A 25,460-nucleotide genomic window follows, 5' to 3' on the forward strand; every position below is an offset into this window, starting at 1 on the left:
TCCCATTGACGCTCCAGAGTCGGGTCAGGTACCCGTTGACCCTCGAGCCTTTTTGTTGTTGTTTGCACTTCCTGTCTCTGTTGCCTAGCCCTCCGTCCCTCCCCCTGGTCCTCCTCCAGGCCACCTCCCTCCTGGTCTCTGTGTTCCTTGGTTTGTTCTTGTGTTCGGGTGGAGAATTTGGTAGCTGCTCCGTAGAGGAGGGGGTAATGTCACGTGTCTGGTCTGTGTTTCCCTGGGTGTCCACTAGTGGTCTCACTTCCCAATAGGCACATCACTGCAGGCATTACAATTCCCACAAGGCCTTGTCCCTTCATCACAGTAATTGCACTCCTGTTAATTGCACTCAGGTGTCTTCACTTCATAGTCATTATCCTGCCTATTTAAACCGGTCTGTTTCTGTTTGTGTCATGGAGTCCTTACTTTCCGTCACCCAGTTTCCTCGCGTTCCTTGTGTTCTAGTTTCTTGTTTCCTGTTTGTTTGTTTTGGACTGATATTTGGTTTGAACCCTGCTTGTTTTTGGATTTTGGATTACCCTAATAAACTCACACTGCTTTTGGATCTCTCGTCTCCCGTGTTCCCGATCGTTACAACAACATCCATTTCTCGTGGCCATGACTTCTTATGTTGAGGGAACGACATGTTTTATCCATCTTACAGTCTTGTAAGTCCATTAACTGATAGTCTTTCCCATGTAATATGTGTACATTATTATTATTATTATTATTAGCCTATTATTATTGGTTATATTTTTTTATTTCGATTATATTCATTTTTTTGCTTCAATTTCGATCTCTTTACTTAACATTCTATAATACTTTTTTAAATAATAGCGTACTGTAAATGCTCGAGATTAACATAAAATGTCATAAATGCATACATTTTATATGTATAAATAATAAAATAATTACTTAATTCAAAATAAAATATAAATGATTCCATCTCTGATAATCCTGGGTTGCTATGGTCACACAGGTTTGTTTACGCATTAAACTCGTGGCCACGAGAAAAACATGTCGTTCCCTCAACATAGCATCTCGAGGCCACAACATAAGGATGTCGTTACCTCGAAAAAATGATATCGTGGCCACGACATAATATGACGCTCCCACGAGTTAATATGATGTTCCCACAAATTAATATCTGGTGGCCACGACATATTATCACGTTCACATTATCAAGTTATTATGTTATTTTTTTACCTAAAGAGTCTAGAGAATAATAATAATAATAATCCCAACAATTACAAGAGGGTTTCTACACTTCATGCTCGAATCCCTTGTTATTTATGGATTATAATAATCATAAATCCAGTTCAGAGGCTTTAATCATGTAGTTTGTTGTCAGCCCCAGGTCCCTGCTATAGACTTCATGTGAGAAAAGATGATACCACAGCGCCACCTACCGGACATGACGCGTTACTGTAATCATTGCCCTCAGCACACACAGGTTTACCTTCATGAGCAGAGCTGTTACCTGATTGGCGCACACAGCCATCGTCTTTGTGAGCATCAGTGATGATTATAGATTAGACACCGTCAAAACGATAGTACGATTAGCTACCGAGTATTCCCCTTTCCATTTTCTCGTCTTCGACCGTCGACAGACTGTGTCGTGAAGAAGCGAACATGACCATAAGGAATGTCCGGGACCATGGGCAGCGATTCAGACCGCGTATGGCATGCCTGAAGAAGGTGGGTTGAGAGCATCATCCATAGCTCATCACCATCTGTGTTATTTACGTTCTCGCGAATGAGATGAGAATAATGCTACACTTGATTTCTATAATCTAACAAGGAATCCTTCATGCTTTAAGATCCAGGGATATTTCTGTTTGTCTTGCTGTATTTGAGCCCAGTAATATAAATAATCCATGTAGTTTTGTGGGCTGTCAATTTCACTTTCACTGGTGATCCCATCCATTCAGAATATTTAAAGCGTCTTGTAGCATATGTGCCAAAAAAAAAAAAAAAAAAAAAAAAAAGAAATTGCGTTTGTCTTTTTGTTTTGTTTATTTGTTTATTTATTCATTTACATACATGCATAATTTTTAATACATCGCTTTCAGGTCAAGATTTTTTATTGATTTGACTCTGTACATAGATTTTTTTAAATTTACGTTTAAATTTTTTTTTTCACTTCCTAAAATTTGTTGATTTGTTTTACAGTTACAAAATGAATTTTTATTATTACTAAGTGCTGACTCACAACAATATTACCCCCCCTCTAATTAATGAATTAAATTAAATTTTAAAAAAGTAAAATCAGTTGCTTTGTTACAATGACTGAAATGAAAGTGGTGTCAAAAATCAAACTTTTCAATCACTTTAAAATGAATTAATGATGAAGAAAACTCATAAAAACGCAATAAAAATGTAAACTCATTACATAATTTAGAAATTAAAGAAATTGTTAGATTTTATATGCATTGTAAATATGTTATGACATATGAATTGAAACAATTTCACAGTGTAAGTGTTAATTGTTTATCAGCAGCTTACTCTCAGGTAAGGTCAGTGTGTGCTAATGGTATTAGTCTAGCTTTGCCATGAGCCTCTCATATAATGCAGTCCCTATTTTATCACTATGATACTTCAAACTGCACGTTTGAAGTGATCCCCGACAGTGTGTTCCATTAAAATATGTTTTATTAGTGCATTGCTTTGCTCTTTGCCAATGCATGGATAATAATAACCCAATAACTCGGCCAAGAGCTTTCTGTGATCTAGACCAGGGTGCAGCAAGAGTTCACAAACAGTCTTCATAAGCCAGAGAGCCTGACAAAGCAAGAAAAACTTCAAACAGCTGAGTCACAAATCAATCACAGAGCATATTTCAAAGAGGTCAGTCGCAGCCCCTTCAGACCATGAACCAGCAGGGAGAGAGATGTGAGATGTGCACACAGCCTGCCACAAGCTAAAAAATAGATGTTTTTATATTATACATATCACATTTTTTGCATGTTAGGTGGAGAGCGTGGTGTTGGAGATGCAGGACCCCAAAACTGGAGTGAAGTCTCAGACCCAGAGGCTTGTAATCACCACCATCCCACATGCTTTAACAGGTGAGATCCTCAGAAATACCTGCTGCTATTACTCAAGAGCCAATCTTTGCAGGTTTCAAGCTGATGAAATCTATGAGATGTAAGACCCAGCATTTGTAATTGAAAATAGTAGGCTCACCCACTCATTTGTATTGATTTGTGCAGTTAGTTTACTCTTCAGGGAGCGCTAGTCATCTGTGCGGTCCATGCATTATGTGGGTCTGAGACTGAAGAATCTATTGCCATGACAACCTCTGAGCAGCTGGTTGCAGTTACTGTCTCCAATAGGCTGCATGTTTTCAGGGAGGAGAGCTCTTGTAATCTCCTCGGTTGGTCTTAATGCTGTCAGCCAGCTACATGTAACATACAGAGTATGATTAACTTCAATTTGTGATTGCTTAAACTGGAGTTAAACTGGAGCCTCTGATGATTCAGAGCGGTTTTGATATCATTTATACAGTGGAAAGACACCTGAGGTTTTTAGTTAAAAATTCATTGAAGTGATCTGGTTTGCTCCTCAGGCTAGCAGACCCTAATGAAGCCACTCAGATTCACCCCTGCAGAGATCTTCTCATTAGTCTCCTATCACGAGGAGCTCAGCGGGACACACAGCGGTTCACCGAGTCATAGCGTGATACCTATTTTAAGAATGCACCTTTGTTTTGTGTCTTATACTCACTGTTGTTTTCACCTGAAATACGCTTTATGAATATCTCATTTAAAAGCCTGCTAAAATGATAAATCATATAAATTTGATACAAAATCATATAAATTATATACTAATTAATTACTTTGTAATTATTCTCTGCCTCCATTTTTACTTCCAATTGAGCTTTTTTTTTTATTTTGCGTAGATTCCTCTCTGCCACTTAAAGCTAGGGTAGGCAAGTTATTATTTTTTTGTAGGCACCCATTTTTTATTATACTGGTTGAAGATCTCTTCAAAGCCTGATCTATCTATAATTTAAGTGGTCTATATATACCGTATTTTCCGGACTATAAGTCGCACTTATTTTCATAGTTTGGCTGGTCCTGTGACTTATAGTCAGGTGCGACTTATTTATCAAAATTAATTTGACATGAACCAAGAGAAATAAACCAAGAGAAATCATTAACGTGTCCAGCTGCGAATATATATATATTTATATTCTATTTTCTGTGGAAGGCTCAGGACCATTATCAATGTAAAGAAAGGATAAACATTGGTAGAGTTTTTACAGAGATGGAGGAATTAGATGGAAAGTTTGTTTAACTCATTATGAGAAACTTGCGTAGTTTCTTCTTGATAAGTTAAACTTCTAGTTAAAAGTATTCCTAATAGGTCGGACCTTTTTTTGAAAGTAGCCTATATTACTGGATAAGAGATGCCTTCACTTTCATAGACCCATTAGAGCTGTGTTTGTGATGTCGGGGGAGCATTTGCAAAGATTGTTTGAAAACTTGCTTTATTTTTTTAATATCCGCTCAGTGACACTCATAACAGAGAAAATGAGAACAGCTTTAATAGTTTCTCATTATGTTTCATAAATGCTCATATTAGTATTGACTTGCTGTCTGGATACTTCTATAGTTTTAATTTAGTAACATTGAGATACTAGTTTTTATTATTGTTATGATTTTTTTATTTGTATGTTTTTGTCATTTTAATATATATATATATATATATATATACAGTATATGTATCTATGGATTTTCTTTTTTTTTCTTCATTATTTTAGTATAGTGCTTCACTAAATATTTTTTTTTTTAATGTATTTCAAATACCAGATTTTTCATGTTTATTTTATTTATGTTTTTTATCTTAATTAAATTTTGTTGTTTTGGTTAACCATAATAACCCTGGTGTGTTTGTTTTGCTGATGACTCCTGGTGGGCACATTCAATCTGAAGGCCAAGATTCCCACCCACTGAGTCTTTTATTACTCTAAAATGTGTTACTTTAACTTCTAACATGTTTATTGTGTACATTATTCTTTCAGGGGAAGATATTGTTGCATGGATCGCTAATCGATTCAAAATAGATGCTGCGGGTAAGTCACATATCCCACTCCAGATCTTTTTAAATTATTATGCTAATAGATATTCTTGCTATGCAAATTGACGGTGTGAGATGCCGTACTGTTCACTTGGGTCTTGTTTAAATGCATTAAGTAACGTTCTCACTCTAAATGCTTAGAAGCCCGAGCTATGGGGACTATGATGGTGGCGTTTGGGTACATCTATCCGCTACAAGACCATAAGAGACTCATGCTTAAACCAGACACATCCCTGTACCGCTTTCAGGTAACTTTCACAATCAAATTACATTAATTACCATTATGGTTTTCACAAAAATGATAAGCCACACAACTGTTTACAACTTTGTTCGTTTGGTTTCTTGAGCGCCAAATCCGCATATTAGAATAATTTCTGAATGATCATGTGACATTAAAGACTGGAGCAATGGTTGATAAAAATATAGCTTTGCCCATTACAGAAATGATTAACATTTAAAAAATATATTACAGTACGAAGCGGTTGTGATATTACTTATTTTACTGTTATTGATCAAATACATGCAGCCTTGGTGAGCATACAGGAGAGGAATTCTTCTTTCCATATGCTGTGTACTAATCTTTTCCATTTCTTCTTCTGTACATGTCTTCTTCCAGACTCCATATTTTTGGCCTGCGCAGCAGTGGCCGGTGGAAGACACAGACTATGGTGTGTAATCATCTTTCATTTTTCATCCATGCTGATGGGTTGTCATAGCAATAATTCACAGTGAGATTATTCATTATTCTTCAAACAGCTGTCGGAGATAAAGAATGTGATAAATTGCTTTCATGTTGAGTCATATCACATCTTTAAATTGGCTTTTACTGGCAAGGTCAGATGTTTATATGTGTATTCCCAGCAATTTATTTGGCAAAGAGAAATATACGGAAGAAAGGGATGTTGGAGCTGTATGAACAGGTAATTGAACATCTTATCCTTCATCGTCTTGATACACATGTATTAAATATATATTAATGTCTCTGAAATCCTATGTTGTTATGCAGAGGAAGAGGAAGTCACTATAAAAAAATTGAATGATAAATTAAAAGATTAGACATAAAATGTGTCTGTTTCTCTACTCAGGAACAGTACAACAATCTTTACAAATGGATGAATCACAAGTGGGATTTTATTGTAATGCAAGCCAAAGAGCAGTACAGGTGGGTCACACTTTACTTTAAATATTGCAGAATACTTATGATTTATCATTGCTCAATCAATCCGTGTCTACACAGGTTCTCTAGCACACTCTAAATTTTTCATTTGACAGCTTTTAGCTTTGATTACTGTGTGTATTCGTTGTGGCACTGCTCCAACAACCTTATGCAACACCACATTTATTTCCATCAAGAGTTGCATTAAGTTTTGGCCCAGATCTTGTATTGACAATAGGATAGACAAACTCTTCTTAAAAGCCAACTTCATCACATCTCAAAGACTTTCAGAAAGGTTACGGACACAACTCTATGGCGACCAAACCCATGTGTGAAAATGATTTCTCATGCTCTCTGAATCACTCTTCACAATTTGAGCCCAATGAATCTGGTCATTGTCATCCTAGACGCTTTTTCAGACTTGTTTTTTTTAATTATTATTATTAAACACTACACACTGCAACAATTCGAGTAAAAAGAATTGTTGCCGAAAATATATTAATCACTGCAAAATAATCCAATCCTAGACCCTTTAGTACTTGCTTATTTAAATCCAAATAGCAACTTTTTGGCAAGGCAGTGTGTATTTTGTTTATAAAGCTATTTTCTTCAGCATATACAGTGGTGGCCAAAATTATTAGAAGCCTTGGCAAATTTTAGAGTTTTCAGTTGTTTTTGTTGAAATGGTCATTACAATACCCATAAATCAGACTACTGCCAGAATTACATGCGGCGTAAGGAATCTTCTGGAACATTGAAAATGATGGACTCGCCCCCTCAAAGTCTGCACCTCAACCCCATCGAGAAAAATTTGGGGCGAGTTGAAAAATAAACTGGACAGATCTATTATACATTCAAAGGAAAGCCTTCAGCTTGAGTTGCAGAAGGCATGGGATGACTCAGGAAATATACTGCTCACTGATTGCTCCAAAAGGTAGTCATACCAAATATTAAAGTTAAAAGTGGACAAAAACAAAACAGTACGACTCACTTCATCTGATATTTGTTGTGCTCAGAGCAACCATCTGTATGTTTCATGAACATTATGAAATGAAATCATGTTTTGGAGGCAAAAAAAACTATCAATATTTTTCTAATCATTTTGGCCAGCATTGTAAAATACATATTGCTTTTCTGTGTAGAGCGGGTAAAGAGAGGAAGAAGCCAGACCGGGTGGTTTTTGACTGTCAGGAACGGGCCTACTGGGTTGTACATCGGCCACCGGTGAGTTACCTTTAGACTGAGTATATAAGGTCAATTAAAGTGACATATTTCCCTGCAAAGTGACTTAAAGATGTGAAAGTACAATTGTGCCATTTCTACTCGACAGCCAGGAACAGTTAGTGCCATGGACTATGGACACGACAGGATGGTCGACCCTAACATAGAGGAGGTAAAGGTATGTGTGAAAAATTACTTCTAAAGAGAAAAATACATATATTTTAACATTCAAGATGACAACTAGGCCTTCCAAATACAGTATAGAAGGTCTGATGGATGAAGAATCTTGTAATAAGACATGTGGCTGTATATATATAACACTGAGAGATTATATTTGTGGTGAGAGCTTGGGCTTATCAAGGATATTTCTAGTATGTCAGCTTATATCCAATAGGATTTCAATGATCGTAATCTGACTGCTTGCCACTGCAAAAGCTTGATCGTATTCGATAAAATAGCGTTGTTTTACACCCTTCTCTCTTTCTTTACTACAGATTCCTAAACTTATCTGTTGAGAGACATGACAAGAAACAGCAGATGACTACAAAATGAAAGCACACACTCAGTGGATCATGAAGTCGGATGGACTCTGTTTAATAGAAATATGAGTGCATGCTTTTTAAAATGACATTGCAAGTCCACAAAGAGACCTTGTTCACTCTCTCTTCAGACTCTCATCCCAAACATGCTCACATGTCAATCCTTTGCTTTCAACACTGTCCTTTAGAAAGAGTCACCACTTCCTTTCTTTGCACTTAAACTGTTTCTAAAATTGTTTTACAGAAAAAAACACCTGACTACTACAGAAGAATTGTAAGTACCAAAGAACTTTAACCAACACAGATATTTAGATGCAAAAAGCAATGATCAAATTTATTCATTTATTTATTGACCAATGAATTATTGCGCTTTCTTGCAGATTATGTTCACTCAGCAGTGTATCATGAGACCAAGGGTGAAGTCATCTGTCTCAATTGGAGCGTATGTTACTCTGATATAACTTATGCTATGGGTAGAATCCTGTATATTCAAAAAATAAACAATTAATTATATTATATTATATTATATTATATTATATTATATTATATTATATTAAAATATAATTTAAAAATATGTATATTATTATTAATAATTTATGTCATTTTTTTGCAGACTTGTTAAATACACAACAACATACAAAGAGCACGACCCATTTCTCCACGCCTGCCTCCCAAGCAACCCCTGGTTAACAGATGATGTTACCTATTGGACCCTCAACATGCCAAAGTGAGCCAGATACAAACATTTTTATTTAAACAAAAGCTTGTTTTTGTTAAACATTTGATGAAATATCGTGTGTTTGGTTCATACAGTGTTGAGACGCCTACTAAAATGAGGGTGGAGCGCTGGACGTTTAGCTTTGGAGAACTGCTTATGGACCCGCGGGGAAGGGACGATTTCCGGCTTTTCCTTAAAAAAGAGTTCAGTGGTATGCATTTTTCTAAACTTGCTCCCGTAAGATGCTAACATTTGAACAATGTTGCCAACGGACTTATTAGGTGACTTGTTGGTTTAGGTCGACCCTATTTTAAAAATGCATTTTAATTGTTGATGTTCATATTCAAAACTGCAATGATTATTATTTATTAGAGGAGATTGTGACTAGAATCTGATTACTGAATAGGTGAGAATCTTGCCTTCTGGGAGGCGTGTGAGGATCTGAAATGGGGCGCTGCTGAGACAATGAAAGAAAAAGCACAGCAGATATATAAGTAAGGAACACGTTTTTGGCAGTTTACTTCTGTGAACAACCATTTTCAGCAGCTGAAATGTAATAATTTAATTGATTATATATATATATATATATATATATATATATATATATATATATATATATATATATAATCTTTTCGAAATACAATTACATAGCAACAGTTTTTAGAGTTATAAAATATATACTTTCATATTATGTTATATAATATATTATATAATGTATTTCATATTTTTCCCCCTTAATCTTTTAATCATTAATGAAACTAATGACTAATAAATAAATTAATAATATCAGCATTTAACGCTGGGATTTTTTATTTTCATTTGATTAGGACCTTTCTGGCTCGTGGAGCTCCACGTTGGATCAACATTGATGGCAAAACAATGGACATAACAGTGAAGGGTTTGGCACATCCTCACCGTTATGTGCTGGATGCTGCCCAGACCCACATTTACATGCTCATGAAAAAGGTCTCTGCTCTTATGAAAGATTTTGCATCTCAAATGCCTTGTGCTGTTTACAAACTTGAATTTTTTAATTTTGGCTATGGTCTTTAATAAAGGACTCATACGGGCGATATCTCAAGTCCCCAGTCTTCAAGGAAACTCAGAAGAAGGCCATTGCTCCTGAACAACACAGATTTACGTGAGATGCACCTTTCTTTTTGTTCCAATATATATATTTAAAACTGCTTTATAATGCATAAATGACATTAAAAATATTCTTTACTCATTTCAAATGTCTCCTAGTGAGACGCAGTTGGAGCAGAATGCCAAAAGAAGGCGGCCCAGCCTGAGTCCCATCATCCTCAGACAGCAGGAGGAAGAACAGAAGGCCAAACTTGCAGCAAGTGGCCCAGTGGACATCACACAGGTCATGAGCAAACTGGAAAGGAAACAGACAAAGTGAACCTAGAGACCTAGAGCATGAAGAATAGATACAAGCAAATATTTACGATAATCAAAAAGGAAAACCACCTTTCTGATCAAAGCAATAAACAGATTTGCAAGCTAATTTATTTATATAGAGAGCATGTTGCTGTGTTTGTAATATTACACAGATATTTCTAGTTTTTTTAGAAATATACTTGATCCATTTATCCTTTTTAGGAGGCCATTGTGTTATTCTTTCACAGTTTAGTCATTCACAATCATTTTTAATCTTTGTCATATTTACGTTTTGTCAAATGTCATACATCTCTCGTGTGTCGAACTTCATGAAACTCTTTTTCATTTCATACAACCAAAAATGATCACATGTTGTCGTCCTCTAGTTTGTTTAATTTACAAGTGTGCTGTAAATCATGAATTTATTAAAATGCATACTAAAACCATTTATGCCATCTGTTGTCACATCATTTGTCTTTGTGATTGTTGTTGAGTGAAATGTATATATGTATCTCATCAGTTTGTGCATAACTTTGACCTCATGTCATTAACTTAGGAAAGAACATTCTATTCTGTCATCATTTACTCGCCCTTCATGTATTTTAAAACCTGCAATGACTTGCTTCAAGAGTGGTCCAGGCTGTTTTCAAATCATTTTATAGCTTGATTCTACTCAATTCCTAATCAAAGTGTGAAGTCAAAAATATATTTTTAATTAATTTAAACATGAATAATAGCATATGTTAGAAGCAAAGAATACAAATTACAGTAAGCTTTAGATTTGCAAAGCACAGATATTAAATACTCTTTAATGGAATCAAATAATTATGTAAATCTATCTCAGAAAAAAAAAAAAAGTATAACAGCTGTCACTGAGGTGGTGTTTTTTTAAAAGCTACTAATATGCACTCTTTAGGAACTAATTGGTACCTTTAAGGTACTAATATGAAAAGTCACTGTCCTAATGACAGATTTTGTACCTTTTTTTTCTGAGATTGTAACACCAACTGTTTTAAATATAGGATGCAAATATATAGTAAAAACAGTTCCTTGAAAATCTTTGAAGTGCATTGTATAATGATCACTAGATGTCATGCTTGTGCTGCTCTCACAAAGGCATTTTTTTTTTTTTTTTTTGGGAATATATGTAAAACAGAATTTCTTTGTTATGAATAGACTGTTATGAAGCAGTTAAATTTAATCAGTATATACACAGAACACCACAGTTTTATATAACGGTGACCACTGAGGGACTCTTACAAAAGTTGCAAAGGTTCAAATAGTCACTGATGCTTGAAAAGGAAACAAGAAACATCAAGGAATGGGGGTGAAAACTTTTGAATGAAGATGTGTAAATTTTTCTTATTTTGTTTATATATATATATATATATATATATATATATATATATATATATATATATATAATTTTTTAAGTGCCTTTCAGAAGCTACAGATAATTTCCCAGAGGACAAAACCAGTACAATTTTCCCTAAACATCAAATTGTGACATACAGCCAAGTATGGTGACCCATACTCAGAATTTGTGCTCTGCATTTAACCCATCCAAAGTGCACACACAGCAGTGAACACACACACACACACACACACTATGAACACACACCCAGAGCAGTGGGCAGCCATTTATGCTATGGCACCTCGACAGCAGTTGGATGTTCGGTGCCTTGCTAAAGGGCACCTCAGTCATGGTATTGTTGGCCCAAGACTCAAACCCACAATCCTAGGGTTAGGACTCAAACTCTCTAACCACCAGGCCACAACTTCCCCACAAAATACCTAATATACATTTCATTGTCTTTTTGTATGGACCTCCTGCCAGAAATGTACTGTATTGCATTGTCTATGGCTATTCCTAATTGCAGGTTACTCAACACAAACGGTATTTAGTACTAATACATACTTTGCATGACCTGTGTCCCACAGCTCTGCCGGTTCACAGCACCTGTGCCTCATCTGGCAGTGTATACAGGCATTTGTGAAGCACAATCCACTGCCTCCCCTGGGTTCATGACTTTGCCCAACAGTGCTGCCTGTCCCTCTCCCATCAGCGTCGCCATCGACAGCACTCCAGCCTCAGAGAGGAGGTTTGATGGCAACGGAGGGCCTTCCTCCTCCCATTTCCCATCAATTGCAGAGGCATCAGTATCAGAGGAAGAGAACCAGCCACCTGCCCCAAAGTCTCGTATGGCTCTGTCACTGAGCAGACTCCTCCGCAGAGGATGCAATGCCCCGTCTGTCTTTGCCAGCCTATCCCCAAAATGTGCTGTGGCTTCAGGAGGAGGCAAAGTACAGCCCCTGGGAGTAGAGCCAATTGCACAACCTCAGCCCAGAAGAATTGCAAAGTTAGTACTTGCACTTTTTGGCCTTATTTCAATGTGATTTTACATTATATGAAAAATAACCAAACTGCTTTTACAGCTTTTTTCAAATCAAAGTTGACATCCCACCTGAATGCCGCATCTACCCCATTGATTCAGAAGATGAGGAGGATGACACTCCTGATACAGCAAGAGGAGGTGTGAAAGAAATCATTTGTCCGTGGGAAACTGTCACCAAACAAGATGGAACTGGATAGAAGAGTCATAGACGAGTAAGAAGAGAGGAAGGAAATACACTGAACCAATATTGTGTCATAAATATTCTGTCTTACAACCCCGAGAAGGCTGTGGTAGTAATGTATGAAGTAACCTCATCTCTAATTGACCTGTATGATAGTTTTGATAGCTATTAGGTAATGCCTACATGTTATTGTAGCCAATGATCTGGGTATAATATGTTTAAATGTTGGTTTTATATACATAAATTCGTATTCTGATGTCACTGTTCTTTTATGACTGAAGGGGCCTTATTTTAAGAGATTTTTATTTTTTTGTTTTGTTTATCGTCAGTTTGTTTAGTGGTGCGGAAAAAAGATTTTGTACTTAGCTTGTTCACTGTTTTATATAGCTGCAAAACATGCATAAATGTGAATTGCTTTAAGAAATGTTATTTTCATAGAAGTAAATCTAGTACGGCAGTAAAACGGAATGTGGATACACATTTGCTGTCTTGAATGTATAACCTTTCAAATGTTTACAGTTCACTTCAGAATGTGAATTTGTTCATGACTCGTGTTTAAATTGTGTAAGTGCCTCAATAAATCATTCAAAGTTAGTTATTCTGATGTGCAGTTGGTACATGTGCTATATTCAGCACCCAGTGTTATTATTTGTGCATTGTTTTATTTACATTTTGTTTCTTTTCTTATAAAACGTCCCTACAGAGGGAACTGGAAAAAACTTGTGGTGATGGGGACTTTTATTATTATTATTTTATTTTTTTACCTTAATTTAATCATCCAAAATTCTTATTTTCATAGCAGGACTAGTCAACGCCATTGGTCTCGCAAGCGCAAAACCACCAGTTATTGTCTGACTACATTGTTTAATTACATTTTACTTCATGTTATTTATCATTATATATTTGTTATTGTTTGTTTATTATTTATTTAATGTAAATTTGTTTTGTTTTACATTTTATTATATTTTTACGTTTATCAATATTCGGAAGACAATTAATATATATATTTTTTGCATTCGTAACGTTACATCTTTATCTGCAGAGCATGAGGTTTTTATTTGAAACGGACTTTTATTTTCCGGAAGTGCTTTGGCTGTGCTGACTGGCTTCACAGCACTCTGCGGTTCAGCAGCAGAGAGTAGCCGGATGCCTCACTAAATTCTTTTGAGTACATAAACACCTTTGTAAAGCTGAACGGTTGTTGCGTTTCACTTTGCGACTCGGTAAGTCGTTCAAATCAAACATGTTCGCATGTGAGTCCCCCTTTAAACGATGAAAGTTTGAAAATAGTCAGAACAAGTAGCGGTATGTGACAGTTCATCCGTTTCTCATGTATTGTTGCTCAGCGCACATTTCATTTGATCCACTAGTGTCTGTTACTACATACACGCAGCTGTCGCGACGAGGATCTGACCAGCTATATCTGGACTGTTTAGTCTCGTTTAACATGATGGATTTTCAAATGTGTGAGCATCATAGCAACACAAGCTTCTCATTTCCTGTCATGCCGCATCAGTGATGAATGCATAACAACAAGCGATAAAATAATAAATGTAAAAAAGAAAAGAATCGTGGTTTTATTTTCTAAGAGAATTATGAAGCATTCGATGAGCTAGTGCTGGGACACACCTGCTAACCAACAACACATGCGAATCTGTCCCTTTTCCACTTGAAGGACACAGACTAGCTAGCTCAAGGGTCTTATTATATATATGAATAAAATCTGCCCTATTTAGGTCAATTCTTTGAACTGCATGCTCATGATCTGATATAAAAGAGGCATTTCTGATTATTACATAAGCATCTGCATTGACTGCTGCTATGGCAACACTTATCTGTAACTCATGGCGTAATTTAGATGCTTGGCTTTGGGATATTGTGCAATGATTATGTATTTGGACAAAGTTTCATTACAAATGCTGATCCTCTCTTTCACAAAGCCTTCAAGATGCTCTTCAAACTGTGAGTGGAAATGAGGCTGAACTCTGTTGCTGTGGATCTCGTATTTAAGGTATTGTGCAATTTAACATTGATTTGATTATGAACTCATCTGTACTAGCATGGCACATTCAGAATTCCTGATCTACTCCAGAAGGCTGTGCCTATCCATATTATGTTATTCTGTCAGTTTAATGGGATATGGGGTGAAGATTTATGTGTTTTTAGTATTATTTTTGTGGCTGATGGTTAAAGGCAGGCGTGGACCTGCACGGTGAGGAATGTCAGAGATCTTTATGTCTTTCCCCTTGTCAGTGTACTGGACCTGAACACTGCATGTTTGAACACTGTTTTTCCTGTAAACTTGGAATGTTCTAAGAAGACAATCCCTTTCTCAGAAATATATAAGGAATAGTGTGCAGCCAGTCTGTCATTGCTACAAAGTACACTCCAGCAGCTTTACTGGGACGCATCAGTCTCATCTCGGTCTTGTATCACCTCGAAGGATTCATTTTTTAATGATAACCTGCTGACTGTACATTATTCAGCTTGTTGTATATCTGCTTGTCTAATAAATACATACAATAACATGGAACATTAAGTTCTTTTATCTTTCATGCATAATAATTGAAAGATTCTGTAAAAAAAAAAAATTGTTTGTTATGCTTACATAAAGCAGTGGATCTCAACGATTTATAAGTGTGACAAAGCTGCTTGTTTTAACTTTTTTTTATTATTATTATTATTATCAGAAATTTGACCAAAAACCACTTGTTTTATTGGATTAATTTTGTGATTTTTTTTTTTTTTTAGCATTTCTGTATTAATTAGAGTTAAATTATTTGAATATACTAATAATAATATATTAATTTTAAATATTTTTAAGTCATCCTGGAAGTTTTCTGAGTACCACTGGTTGGGAGCCTCTATTTATCGATTTCTGCTGCCAACCACAAACTTACTACTCAACTGCTATATTTGAACTACTAAGTTGCACAGTGTTGCCACTCAGCTGTTTTGATTTGCATTGGAATGGTGCAAAAGCAGAACCAGTATGTTTCCATGAGTAATTGTGAAAAGTACCGTTTCGCATCGTCATAAACAATATTTCACCTTAGAACAGAATCGAGTGTTCTAGAGAGCCATGTTATAAGCCAGACAGGTTTTAATATTAACGTGTTATTGATTTTCTTTTCTTTTTTTTCATAGTTGGCAAGAGACAATGTACTGTAATCTAATACAACTTCTCAAAGAAAAGGGCACAACTTGCCGTAATGCTCAGGCGTGCAGCAATAGGAAAACTTTTAAATAGTCCCAAAAGGCTTGTCAAATATTAGGTAACTGTTTAAAAGGAAATGCTGTCTTTTTTCCACCCCACCTCTCTTCTCTTGGGATGGGAGGGTGGGATTGGCGTATCGATAGACTCTGGATGCTGATGAGATCCTAATGAAGAATGCATTAGCTAACAAGATGGACAATGCTTACTCGAAACAATAACTCGGATATATAGTCCGACATTGATTTGGTTGCTCTTTATAAGAACAGCATTCAGGAACACTCCTCTCATATTCGGATCTATTTCCAGTAAATCAGTTCACCCATAAATGAAAATTCTGTTATCATTTACTCACCCTCATGTCGTTCCAAACCTGTTAGATGTCATTCCTTCTGTGGAACAAAAAGAAGATATATTGAAGAATGCTGGCAACTGAATAGTTCTGGTTCCCATTGAATCACATCATATACAATATAGACAAAAATACAACAGGAGTCAAAGAAAACCAAAACTGTTTGGTTACCAACATTCCTCAAAATATATTCTTTGGTAAATGGAGACAGAATTTTCATTTTTGAGTGGACCGTCCCTTTAATGTCAGTAGATGTGCTACATTACCTCACAAGTGGAGAGTTGCATAAAGTGCATTTGTGAATGCAATCTCCACAGTTTTAATGCTCAGAATGACCATTGCCATCACTGTGCTCCTAGTCAGATGATACTTTAAGCTGTTTTAATGTGTCATTGGAAACTGCGTCTAATTCTCCATGTGGAGATTTTACCACTACAGGGATTGACCTAGACTTCATTCCAGGGTTTATGCCAGAGTTTTTCTGCTTAATGCATTCGACTGTTGGGATGAAGAAAGAAAAGCACAATGAAAGCAAATAAATAAAAAGAAGGCTGAATTACACAATCAGCAACATTGAGATGTGGACAGATGAGTGGATAATTTAGAATAATCCACAATGTGTGTGTGTGTGTGTGTGTGTGTGTGTGTACCCTCTAAAATAAAAACAAAATGCTGCGAACACTAAAGAAAATGTGCAGGTTGCTCAATTTCATTCAGCGAGTGATGACTTTTAATAAAAATAAAAAAAGAGACAAGTTATGCATATGAATCATGTGCTTTACTCTTAAGTGTTCTAAAATCAACTGCATTTTTCTGAATTTTCATTCGCTTCTGAAATATTTTGGTTTTATTAATACCATGCATTGCGTTATACTGTGGTTTGCAGTTTTTATTTGCCGTTTTCATTATCAGATTATCCAAAATATTTAACAAATTAATATGCACGGAGCAGCAGATGTGTAGAACTCTGACTTATTCTCACTCGCAGATTAGACAATCAGTCTTTGTTCTGTCGAAAACGAGACCAGACAAAGTGTTTTCCAAAAATCTCCCTAAATCACGTACTGCTGGAGGCTCCGAGTTCTCCACCTGATGTTGTTTCACATGCTTGTGTAAATCGCTGCCTCCAGTCACATTGGAAGACATTGAGTGTGTGTGAGTTCCAGTGTGAGTTGCACAACACTTCATGTCTGAACTTGTAGTTTTTTTGTGCTTTTACAGAACATGTAACAACCACAGTGGTTTCACTGGTTTAAGTTAGCGAGTGGTAGCGAGTGGTTTAATATAGGGAAATGCATGGCACAGTTTTTGTTTTAGTACAGCCTGTGCTGCATCAAACATTTGCTCAGAAAGGTCATTTATTTAGGATGCGAGCAAGTCTTTATTTGGTCTATTCCAAAATATAAAGATGCCCGATGACAGAAATATACCCATATGCTCTTTATATCCGTGTATTGCGGTTTCTAATTCAGCCTCGTCTCTGTAATGAACCCATCACAGGTCTGACTTCACCCAGCTGTCACCCTGGCAGCGCAGGAAGCCAAGCGTGGGGAGGAGCTAAGCCCTGGCAGCATGGTGTCTGCCGTGGGGAGCGGCTCTGTGCCCAGTCCTCAGAGCGAGGCGGTGACCAGTGAGCTTCAGGAACTCTCTCTGCGGTCTGTACCAAGCTTACCGCCCCTGAAGGAGCGCAAGAATGGTGAGTTATGGCACACTAATGCTAGTCCCTTACTGAAAGTTAAGTCATCCAAACACACAATCTGTCCATTCAATATCATGTTTTATACATTCAAGTTGAATGCTTGAATCTGATTGGCTGACGAACGTTCTGAGGTGTGCAATTATTTTCTGGGAAATTCACAGCGAACGTAGTTCCAGTTAGTTCTCCTGATCGCATTACAGTTCCATATCACTTCACATATAGTAAAGCTGGAATAACGGAAATTACAGGACTAACAAAAACAACAACATGACAGACGATTTTCCAAAAGTAAATACACATGACATTTCTCAGTAGCGAGGTAATAACAGCTGCTGCAGTCTAATTCATATATGCTCTCTCTCTCTCTCTCTCTTTCTTTTTCTTTCTCTTTCTGTCTCTGTGTGTCTCTGTCTCTCTCGCTCTCTTTCTAATATATATTAGAATAATAAATTCATTAATAACTGCATTAGAATGCTATCATGGCTCAAGCCTCCATTACCAGCTTTAAAATGACGTTTTGGAACTAGCAACAGAGGCATTGGATGAGATGCGGAAGAAATAATCCTACTCACAATAGCGATTTAAGTACAAAAACCAGACGAATCCCTTTAAATATATCTTCTGATCAATGTGTTAGTGTGGTAGCCGTAGTATAAGCGGAATAATTGACACATTATAAACACATATATTAGCAAACAAACCTTTTTTGTATGCAATTAATCGCAGTTAAATGGTTTGACAGCACTACTATTTTACAATATTCCTTTTTTCACTGTACTTTATACAAGTAAATGTAGACTTATACTCTTACTGACCTCAATTTTGAATTTTTTTTACACATGGTATTTAGTTATTACCATATTCATTAGGGCTCATTTAAAATCTTCAATTATTCATGATCTTAAAATAAAAATAAAAATGCAATCAAATCAACAGTTCGTGAATCAAATTGAATCAGCAAATCTGTATTGATCCTCAGCGCTAATATTAAAGTGCTGTGGTGTTTACATTACAAGAAAAGGTGAATAGTACAATGTAATAGTCTTTGCTTCTTTTCTTTGTAGAGGTAGCCTGCGTTTCATTAGCCACTAGGTAACTAGATGAAGAATGATTTTACAATTTAGTGGTGTGGAGTTTCTCAAAGCAACAGGATGTACAGCCAGATATGTTCTGTGGATGCAATTAGATCAGTTGCAATGTTACAACTTTGTATGCACAGAAGCGTACAAGTGTTAAAGCCGATAACAAAGAGAACGCAGTTACCTTTATTACTGCTGCTATTTGCTCAGAGACATTGGGTGCCGTGAAATGGAAGGAAAGAGAGTCTATTTTTTGGGGAAACTATTCACAGTGAAAATATGGAGGGTGTTTTTTGATATAAGTTGAATTTGCAGTGCTGATGTATAGTTGTGTGTATGCTAAATGTGAACAAGGAAATTCATAAGCATTGTGCAGATGGCTGATTCATTAAGTTATGTAATGCACAGTTTTCTTTACGTAAAGGAATGAATATTCTGGTCCTGTGGGAGTAGTACAGTACATATGGCTTGTTAAATCTGTGTGACATGTAGAAGGACTCTTTAAAGCGTGTCCGTTCAGCTCTCTGATCTACAGCAGACACTCGGTCTGACTTCAGGAAGCTTTGAGGAAAGGATGATTTAAAGAAGTGAAGATTAAACCGAGACAGCAGGAAGACGCACAGACGCTGCAGCATGGGATGATTTGACTCCAGACGGGTTGCACTTTCATTCTGAAAAATCTGTGGGTTGTTATTATGTAAGGTTTGCTTTGGTAGGCAGGTGAGCGGTGGGATGTTGTTGCTGTCTTTTCCAGAACTGAAGGAATGCCAGTTAAGAGGTAAACTCCCATGTGACAGCACCTCAGAAACTCACGGCCTGCGGTCACCACTCCCTTTTTTCAGTCTTCAGCCCCCCGAGCCGCACTTCATCGAGGGTTCGATACAGTAGCTGACATGTTGATGCAAGACTTCTCTCTTCTCTTGCACAAACCAGAAGTGATCGCTATAAGGTGCATTTTGTTATTAGCAAGTAAATAGGGATTTAATTTCAGACAGAAATAACCACAGAAACTGCAATTGAGCAGATCAGTTAACAACTGTTAACAACAGTAAAGACAAAGCAGTGTGCATTTGAAGAGATGCAGGCAAAGACTCTTTCAAGGAAAGTCTTTTCTCTCTGTAGCTGTATTTGCAATGCCTAATGAAAGCTATTTCAGCAATCCAAGCCCAAGTCCTGTCTGATGGAATGGGGAAATCCTGAAATCTAAAAATTGAACGAAATTCGATATTGACTGTCCTATAAATGTTGCTCAGATAGCATTAAAGAAAGCTAATATCTCAGGCTGAGCCAGCCAGTGTGCATGTGTGTTCCGAAGTGAGCATCTCTGTTTTTACGGCTTTTTATTATGACTTTACCTACTTTGTTTTTGTATTTCTGAAGTCTTTGATGCAGGTTTAATTAGATATAATGTAACTGACTGATATATTGACAGTAAAGTACTCCTATTTACATTTGATGCACACATACTACACTATAAAAAAATGTACAGTTGAGAAAGCTTAAAAGTTTAAGGCAACCAGCTTTTGGATTTTGAGTTTTCTCAACTTATTTTTGTAGGAAATCTTTGAGTTTTCTCAACTTTCTGTTGTTTAAGGTTAATACAGTAAAATGAGAAAACTCAAAAATGTCCTGAAGTTGGTTGCTTTGATTAATTAATTTTTTTTACAGTGTATGCGCAACAAACTTTCTGTTCATAGAGAAATATTGTGGTCAAAATTCAAAAGTGAATACAAATTTGCATTTCTTTACATTTCCAAACAAGTAACATTCTTAAAAACAAAAATTTTATAAAAATTAAAATTTGGGACTTAGATGTTATTGTAATATGGTATATTGAAAATAGAATTTCAAATGCCTTTAGATAGAAAATAGGATGTAGAATTGCAGTAGAATTATAATGAATTGATAAAACTAGAAAAAAAGTTTCATACAGATTTTATTTTAAACTAGTGTTACAATGACTATATTTGTCAGTTTTAGCACAGTTTCTGAAAAACATAATAAAAAAAAACAACTTTTTGTCTGAGAATTAGTCTTTTAGCAAGCCACATAAAGCTGGACAATGAATCAACAAATAACTTTTTTGGAGGTAGTTTTTCTACTTAGTAGCCTAGTCTTGGAAATTCAAGCAGCGGTTGTCAAAATTAGCAATGTGCAGCGAGTTTGAAGTGAAGAAGTTTGCACGAGAGAACAGAGCCCTGAGGAAGGATGTGTGTTGGGTAGCCGTCCTAAACTTGATTGCATAACATTGTGTACAGAGCAGAAATCCTGCCTAAGAAAGCAGGTGGTCAGGACAATGACAGAGGGCTAAAGGTGATCTGGAATGTGTTTTGACTTCAGTTTCTGGCTTGTAGCTCACACACGCTTACTTCTATAGTAAACCAGTGACCTCAAATCAGGACACAAAGTTCCTGATCTCTCCTCCCCTCTCTCCTGGAATGAAAAAAAAAATGGCTTCAAGGAGCAGGAAAACTAGGAGTTGCTCAACAGCACAGCTGAAAGCGGAGCCTGAAAGCAGCACTTAAGCAGTAATAAGGAAGAAACTGGCTCCCACAGACACAAACACTTGTGCTAACACACCCACATCTGTAGGACGTGCACACACACGCCGGCTCTGAGTGGAGGAAGGTGAGGGGCACAGACACACCCTGCCGTTCTTGGATCTCTCAGCAGAACAGTCTGGAGTTCAGTCATTCCGCTTCATTCATAGCTTTGTTGTGTCGTTCGGTCTTGAAATGGATTAATAAAGATTGGCCGTGATCGTATCCATATTCTTCTGCACTGGAAGGATATGGCCATACATTCAGGTACAGTACTTGCACTCTTGGATTTTTATTTTTAATGTTAGATGATTGCTGATGTGAATGAAGTCGTGTTGAGGCGTGGTAACCGTGAGGTTGAGGTTTAACAACTTTGTTTAATAGCTAAGCCCGCTGTTTGTGAAGTACTGCTCAGGATTTATTGCCGTCTGAACTGAGGTCTCACTAAACCACAACATTTACTTAATCCTGAGCTCAAGCAGTTGACTGTTGAGGTTTTTAGCAATTAAAGATGCTTAACATTTTTGTGTTTGGAAAATACCTGGGCTTACATTTGCAGATAAATATTGAAGTAATCAGTAACAGTTGTGGAATGTGGCTGATTAATTATTCTCCAAGAATATCCGTTATACATTTAATTTTAACTTGATCAAAGATTTAGACAACTTTATTTTTTAATGACAACTTTAGCAGTTTTTTTTTCAGTCTGTCTGTCTGTCAATCTACCCATCTATCTAATGTGTGTGTATGTATACACACACACACACACACACATTATTATACTATTTGTTAATTTATTTTTTAATCTTTAATTTATTTTAAAATTATTAATAAGTTTTAATAATTCAGTTAGTTGCCAAGGCAGCATTTATTTTCTTTTTTTACTAAAGTGTTTTCAGCTTTATTTAATTAACAGAAGTATTTTTTTTTTGTTATATTAATTGTTAATCAAGGCTTAATAACTAAAAATGAAATAATTGAAAATTATAAAAAATAAATGGAAAACGTAATTATTATTATAGGGCTGATCGAAAGGGGAATGCCAACAGGACGTGACCCAGATCGAACTCAAATTTCCTGAGCATCACAACAACTTTTTTATGACCCTCTTTTGCACATAAAACTTGCAAAAAGAAATGAAAGAATGGAATAGGCCCAATATAACCTAAAAGTCATTCATTCACCGGTGACACGCCCCCTAAAGCACACTTCTACTACTTACTTCTACTCTCTTTCTTTGCTTTCGTACTTGAAACTCTCCAGAATGAAATGCTATAGAAACAGATCTGTGGAGAGCCCACCCTGGAACTGCTCCATCTGCACGGGGAGGGATGTGTCAATGATAGGGCTCTGTTGTTTAAACCAGCTGTTTTCTCCCTGAGGTCTGGCAGTGGAGCTCAGAGCCTCGAGGAAAAGACCAGACTCCTTTTGGGACAGAATGTCTGAGTCAACAAGACCAGGAAACGTACTATACCATGTTTGATGCTACATTATAAATCAGATCCAGGACAAGGAGGTTTGACAGAGTCCTGGCAGAAGTATGCGTAAAGAGTGACTGATTATCTGCGAAAGCCCAGTCCTCCAGATGGAGGTGCCTTGACGTGAGATATTAGATAAAAGACCATTATGTGGACTTTTTGTGGCAGTCGCCATGAGATCCTAACATTGGTTTTTAAGTGCATCTGATGGATTGATCGAAGCTCTCAAGTCGTTTTCAATCCCACTGCTACAGTTAATATTGGATAACAGTGATGTTTCTGTATAAATGGTCAAGATTTAGACCGTTAATCCTCGTATTGCATCATTATTGGTTTCCAGAGCACAGTTACTCTGCCGTGGGTTTTGCCCTGACTGTCTCTGGGCTGCTCTCTGGTTTTCTATGTTATGTAACCTTTTCGGAGTGCTTGCCAAGTTTAACTCCAGCGTGCTTACACAGGCCCTGAACATAACAGGATGGAGGGAGGAAAAGAGAGCCATTGCTTTGCATTAAATAGACACGACCCACAGCTGGCCTTAATCCCCCAGCAGCCTCTCGGTTTATCAAGGCATCTTCTCTCTCGCATACTAACATGTCAGGTGAATCATAACACAAGAAAACACATCTTGCTTATTGTGGTGATAATGATAAAGTGACAACAAGGCTGGAATCAGGATGGATGGGTATTCCAGGAACAAGGAAGCTTCCTAGAATTCTCTGGCTTAGTTGTTAAGAAGTATGTACTACTTGCAGGCACAGACAGAACCGTATAATAAAGTGGCCTTTATAAGATTACATCAGTTTAGCTGCTTTGATTTATTTGATTTGCCCAAGTGCAGTACGCCAGAACCAATAATGCGCTCATGTCCCTCAGCTATGAAAAGTGCTTTGTCAGCTAGACACATCCACAGTGCTGTTTGCTTTTTCACTGCACCACATCTACATAGCAAACCCAACAGCCAAACTCAGTGTGCCCCATTGATTTCAAACAAATACATAGATAAGTGAACTTTAATATATCATGATCCAAATAGTTGTAAGCTAGGAATATATATATATATAGAGAGAGAGAGAGTCAGAAAAATATTTTTTATATAAATTCTTATATTCAGGAAGGGTGCATTAAATTGGTCCGAAATTACTGTATATTTGTATATTCTGTATATTAAAGATTCTATTTCAAATAAATGCTCTTCTTTAGAGATTTCTGTTTATCAAAAAATGTATCATGAATTCCTTGAAAATAAGCAGCGCTTAATACTGTCCTCAACAATTTCTTGAGCACTAAATCAGCATATTAGAATAATTTCTGAAGGATCATGTCAGACAGAAGATTGGAGTAATGCTGCTGAAAATTCAGAACTGGCTGGAAAAATTGAATTTGATTGAGATTTGTCATCTTTTAAAATATTTTCTATTTTATTGCATATTTTAAAATTGGGATATCTTTTCACATTTGAATATTTTGTTATCATATTTTACTGTACTTTTGGTTAAGAGTGTTGAAAAAAAATATAATCTTAAATGATATTGATCCTACAAATCGGTATCATTTAGTTTTATTGTTTATGTTGGATCTTCTGGACATAAACACTGGAACACGATGGAACCGCTCCTATCAATTGCTTTGTTTTGTCTGTTCTTGCCGTTCCAGCTTTATGACCGAATTGATAGTATCCACTGACTCATTCACATATCCGCGGCTGTAAATTGATTGATTGCACATGATTATATAAAGAACCTTTTGTCACAGACCAATTTGTATCCTTGTTAAATCTTTCCATGGAATTTCCAACTGATAAGGAGTTCAGAATTTGGTGAATAAATGCTTTAAATCTTATTAATTCACTGCAAAAACAGTAAACGTGTTGGGTAAAGTCAGAAAGTGACAAGGATTCAGAAGAGACTTAACTGACACTAGTGACTCTCCCTTAACAAGTCGAGACAAGCCAGGTGTAAATACTCATGTAGTCATTTTTCACGTTTAAAAGAATGTGCATTGTTTCATGGCAATTACTAAATGTCATCAGTACAGATCAACAAAACAACTGTGTTCTAACCGGTCACAGTCTGACAAATTCACAGCAACAAACGATATCTTCCCTACACTGTGTTACAATAATCAGAATTAGAGACTACCAGATATGGTTTTTTTAATGACCAATAAGATTTATTTTTGTTTATCTGTCCAATAACAAATATGCAGAAACTAAAAAAAAAAAAAAAAGCTTTTTAATTATTTATAAAAAAAAATGTATTTCTGCTTTGTTTTTATTATTATTTATTCAAATTTTTTTGTGCTCATATATTTTTTTGTTGCTTTATTGAAATCACATCTGGTATTTTTTTTTAAATGTTTTAACCCTGTAAAGCATAACATGACATAATAGTAGGAAAAATGATCATATTTCATACTTAAGGCTTTTAGA

At 36.3% G+C, this 25,460-nt stretch overlaps 2 protein-coding genes across 6 annotated transcripts in view; both read left to right on the forward strand.

Annotated features, from left to right (window-relative positions):
• Window positions 1-1,323: 1,323 nt before the first annotated feature.
• rgs9b (regulator of G protein signaling 9b) lies at window positions 1,324-13,261 on the forward strand. 2 transcript variants are annotated; one of them, XM_026277516.1, is made up of 19 exons: window positions 1,324-1,692; window positions 2,966-3,062; window positions 5,021-5,071; window positions 5,218-5,324; window positions 5,693-5,744; window positions 5,938-5,996; window positions 6,162-6,238; window positions 7,375-7,456; window positions 7,563-7,625; window positions 8,237-8,266; window positions 8,373-8,434; window positions 8,606-8,719; window positions 8,806-8,921; window positions 9,117-9,204; window positions 9,538-9,676; window positions 9,769-9,851; window positions 9,956-10,079; window positions 12,035-12,453; window positions 12,530-13,261. In XM_026277516.1, the coding sequence occupies exons 1-19, from the start codon at window positions 1,627-1,629 to the stop codon at window positions 12,684-12,686; spliced, it is 1,986 nt and encodes a 661-aa protein (XP_026133301.1). In that variant the 5' UTR covers window positions 1,324-1,626; the 3' UTR covers window positions 12,687-13,261. The 2 variants fall into 2 exon arrangements, with proteins under 2 accessions (XP_026133301.1, XP_026133302.1); XM_026277517.1 differs by lacking the exons at window positions 12,035-12,453; window positions 12,530-13,261 and having other exon boundaries at window positions 1,330-1,692; window positions 9,956-10,538.
• Window positions 13,262-13,762: 501 nt separating this feature from the next.
• The window catches only part of LOC113112108 (MKL/myocardin-like protein 1), a 30,574-nt gene continuing 18,876 nt past the window's right edge, over window positions 13,763-25,460 (forward strand). For 3 of the 4 annotated variants that reach the window (XM_026277518.1, XM_026277521.1, XM_026277519.1), the window contains exons 1-3: window positions 13,763-13,893; window positions 14,611-14,681; window positions 17,737-17,932. In XM_026277518.1, coding sequence (XP_026133303.1) covers window positions 17,809-17,932 — 124 coding nt within the window. In that variant the 5' untranslated portion in view covers window positions 13,763-13,893; window positions 14,611-14,681; window positions 17,737-17,808. Of the gene's footprint in view, window positions 13,894-14,610; window positions 14,682-17,736; window positions 17,933-21,508; window positions 21,822-25,460 lie in introns of those variants that run through there. The other variant, XM_026277522.1, reaches the window with a different exon arrangement.

This window comes from Carassius auratus, chromosome 12 (genome assembly GCF_003368295.1).
Source record: "Carassius auratus strain Wakin chromosome 12, ASM336829v1, whole genome shotgun sequence".
In the NCBI taxonomy this organism is placed as follows: Eukaryota; Metazoa; Chordata; class Actinopteri; order Cypriniformes; family Cyprinidae; genus Carassius; species Carassius auratus.

What these genes read in the sequence shown, in the direction of transcription:
- rgs9b (XM_026277516.1), top strand. Translation starts at nt 1,627, where the DNA reads ATGACCATAAGGAATGTCCGGGACCATGGGCAGCGATTCAGACCGCGT. An exon ending in TCGACCCTAACATAGAGGAG is followed by an intron (nt 7,626 to 8,236) that starts GTAAAGGTATGT and finishes ATTGTTTTACAG; the next exon opens with AAAAAAACACCTGACTACTA. An exon ending in CCTTAAAAAAGAGTTCAGTG is followed by an intron (nt 8,922 to 9,116) that starts GTATGCATTTTT and finishes ATTACTGAATAG; the next exon opens with GTGAGAATCTTGCCTTCTGG.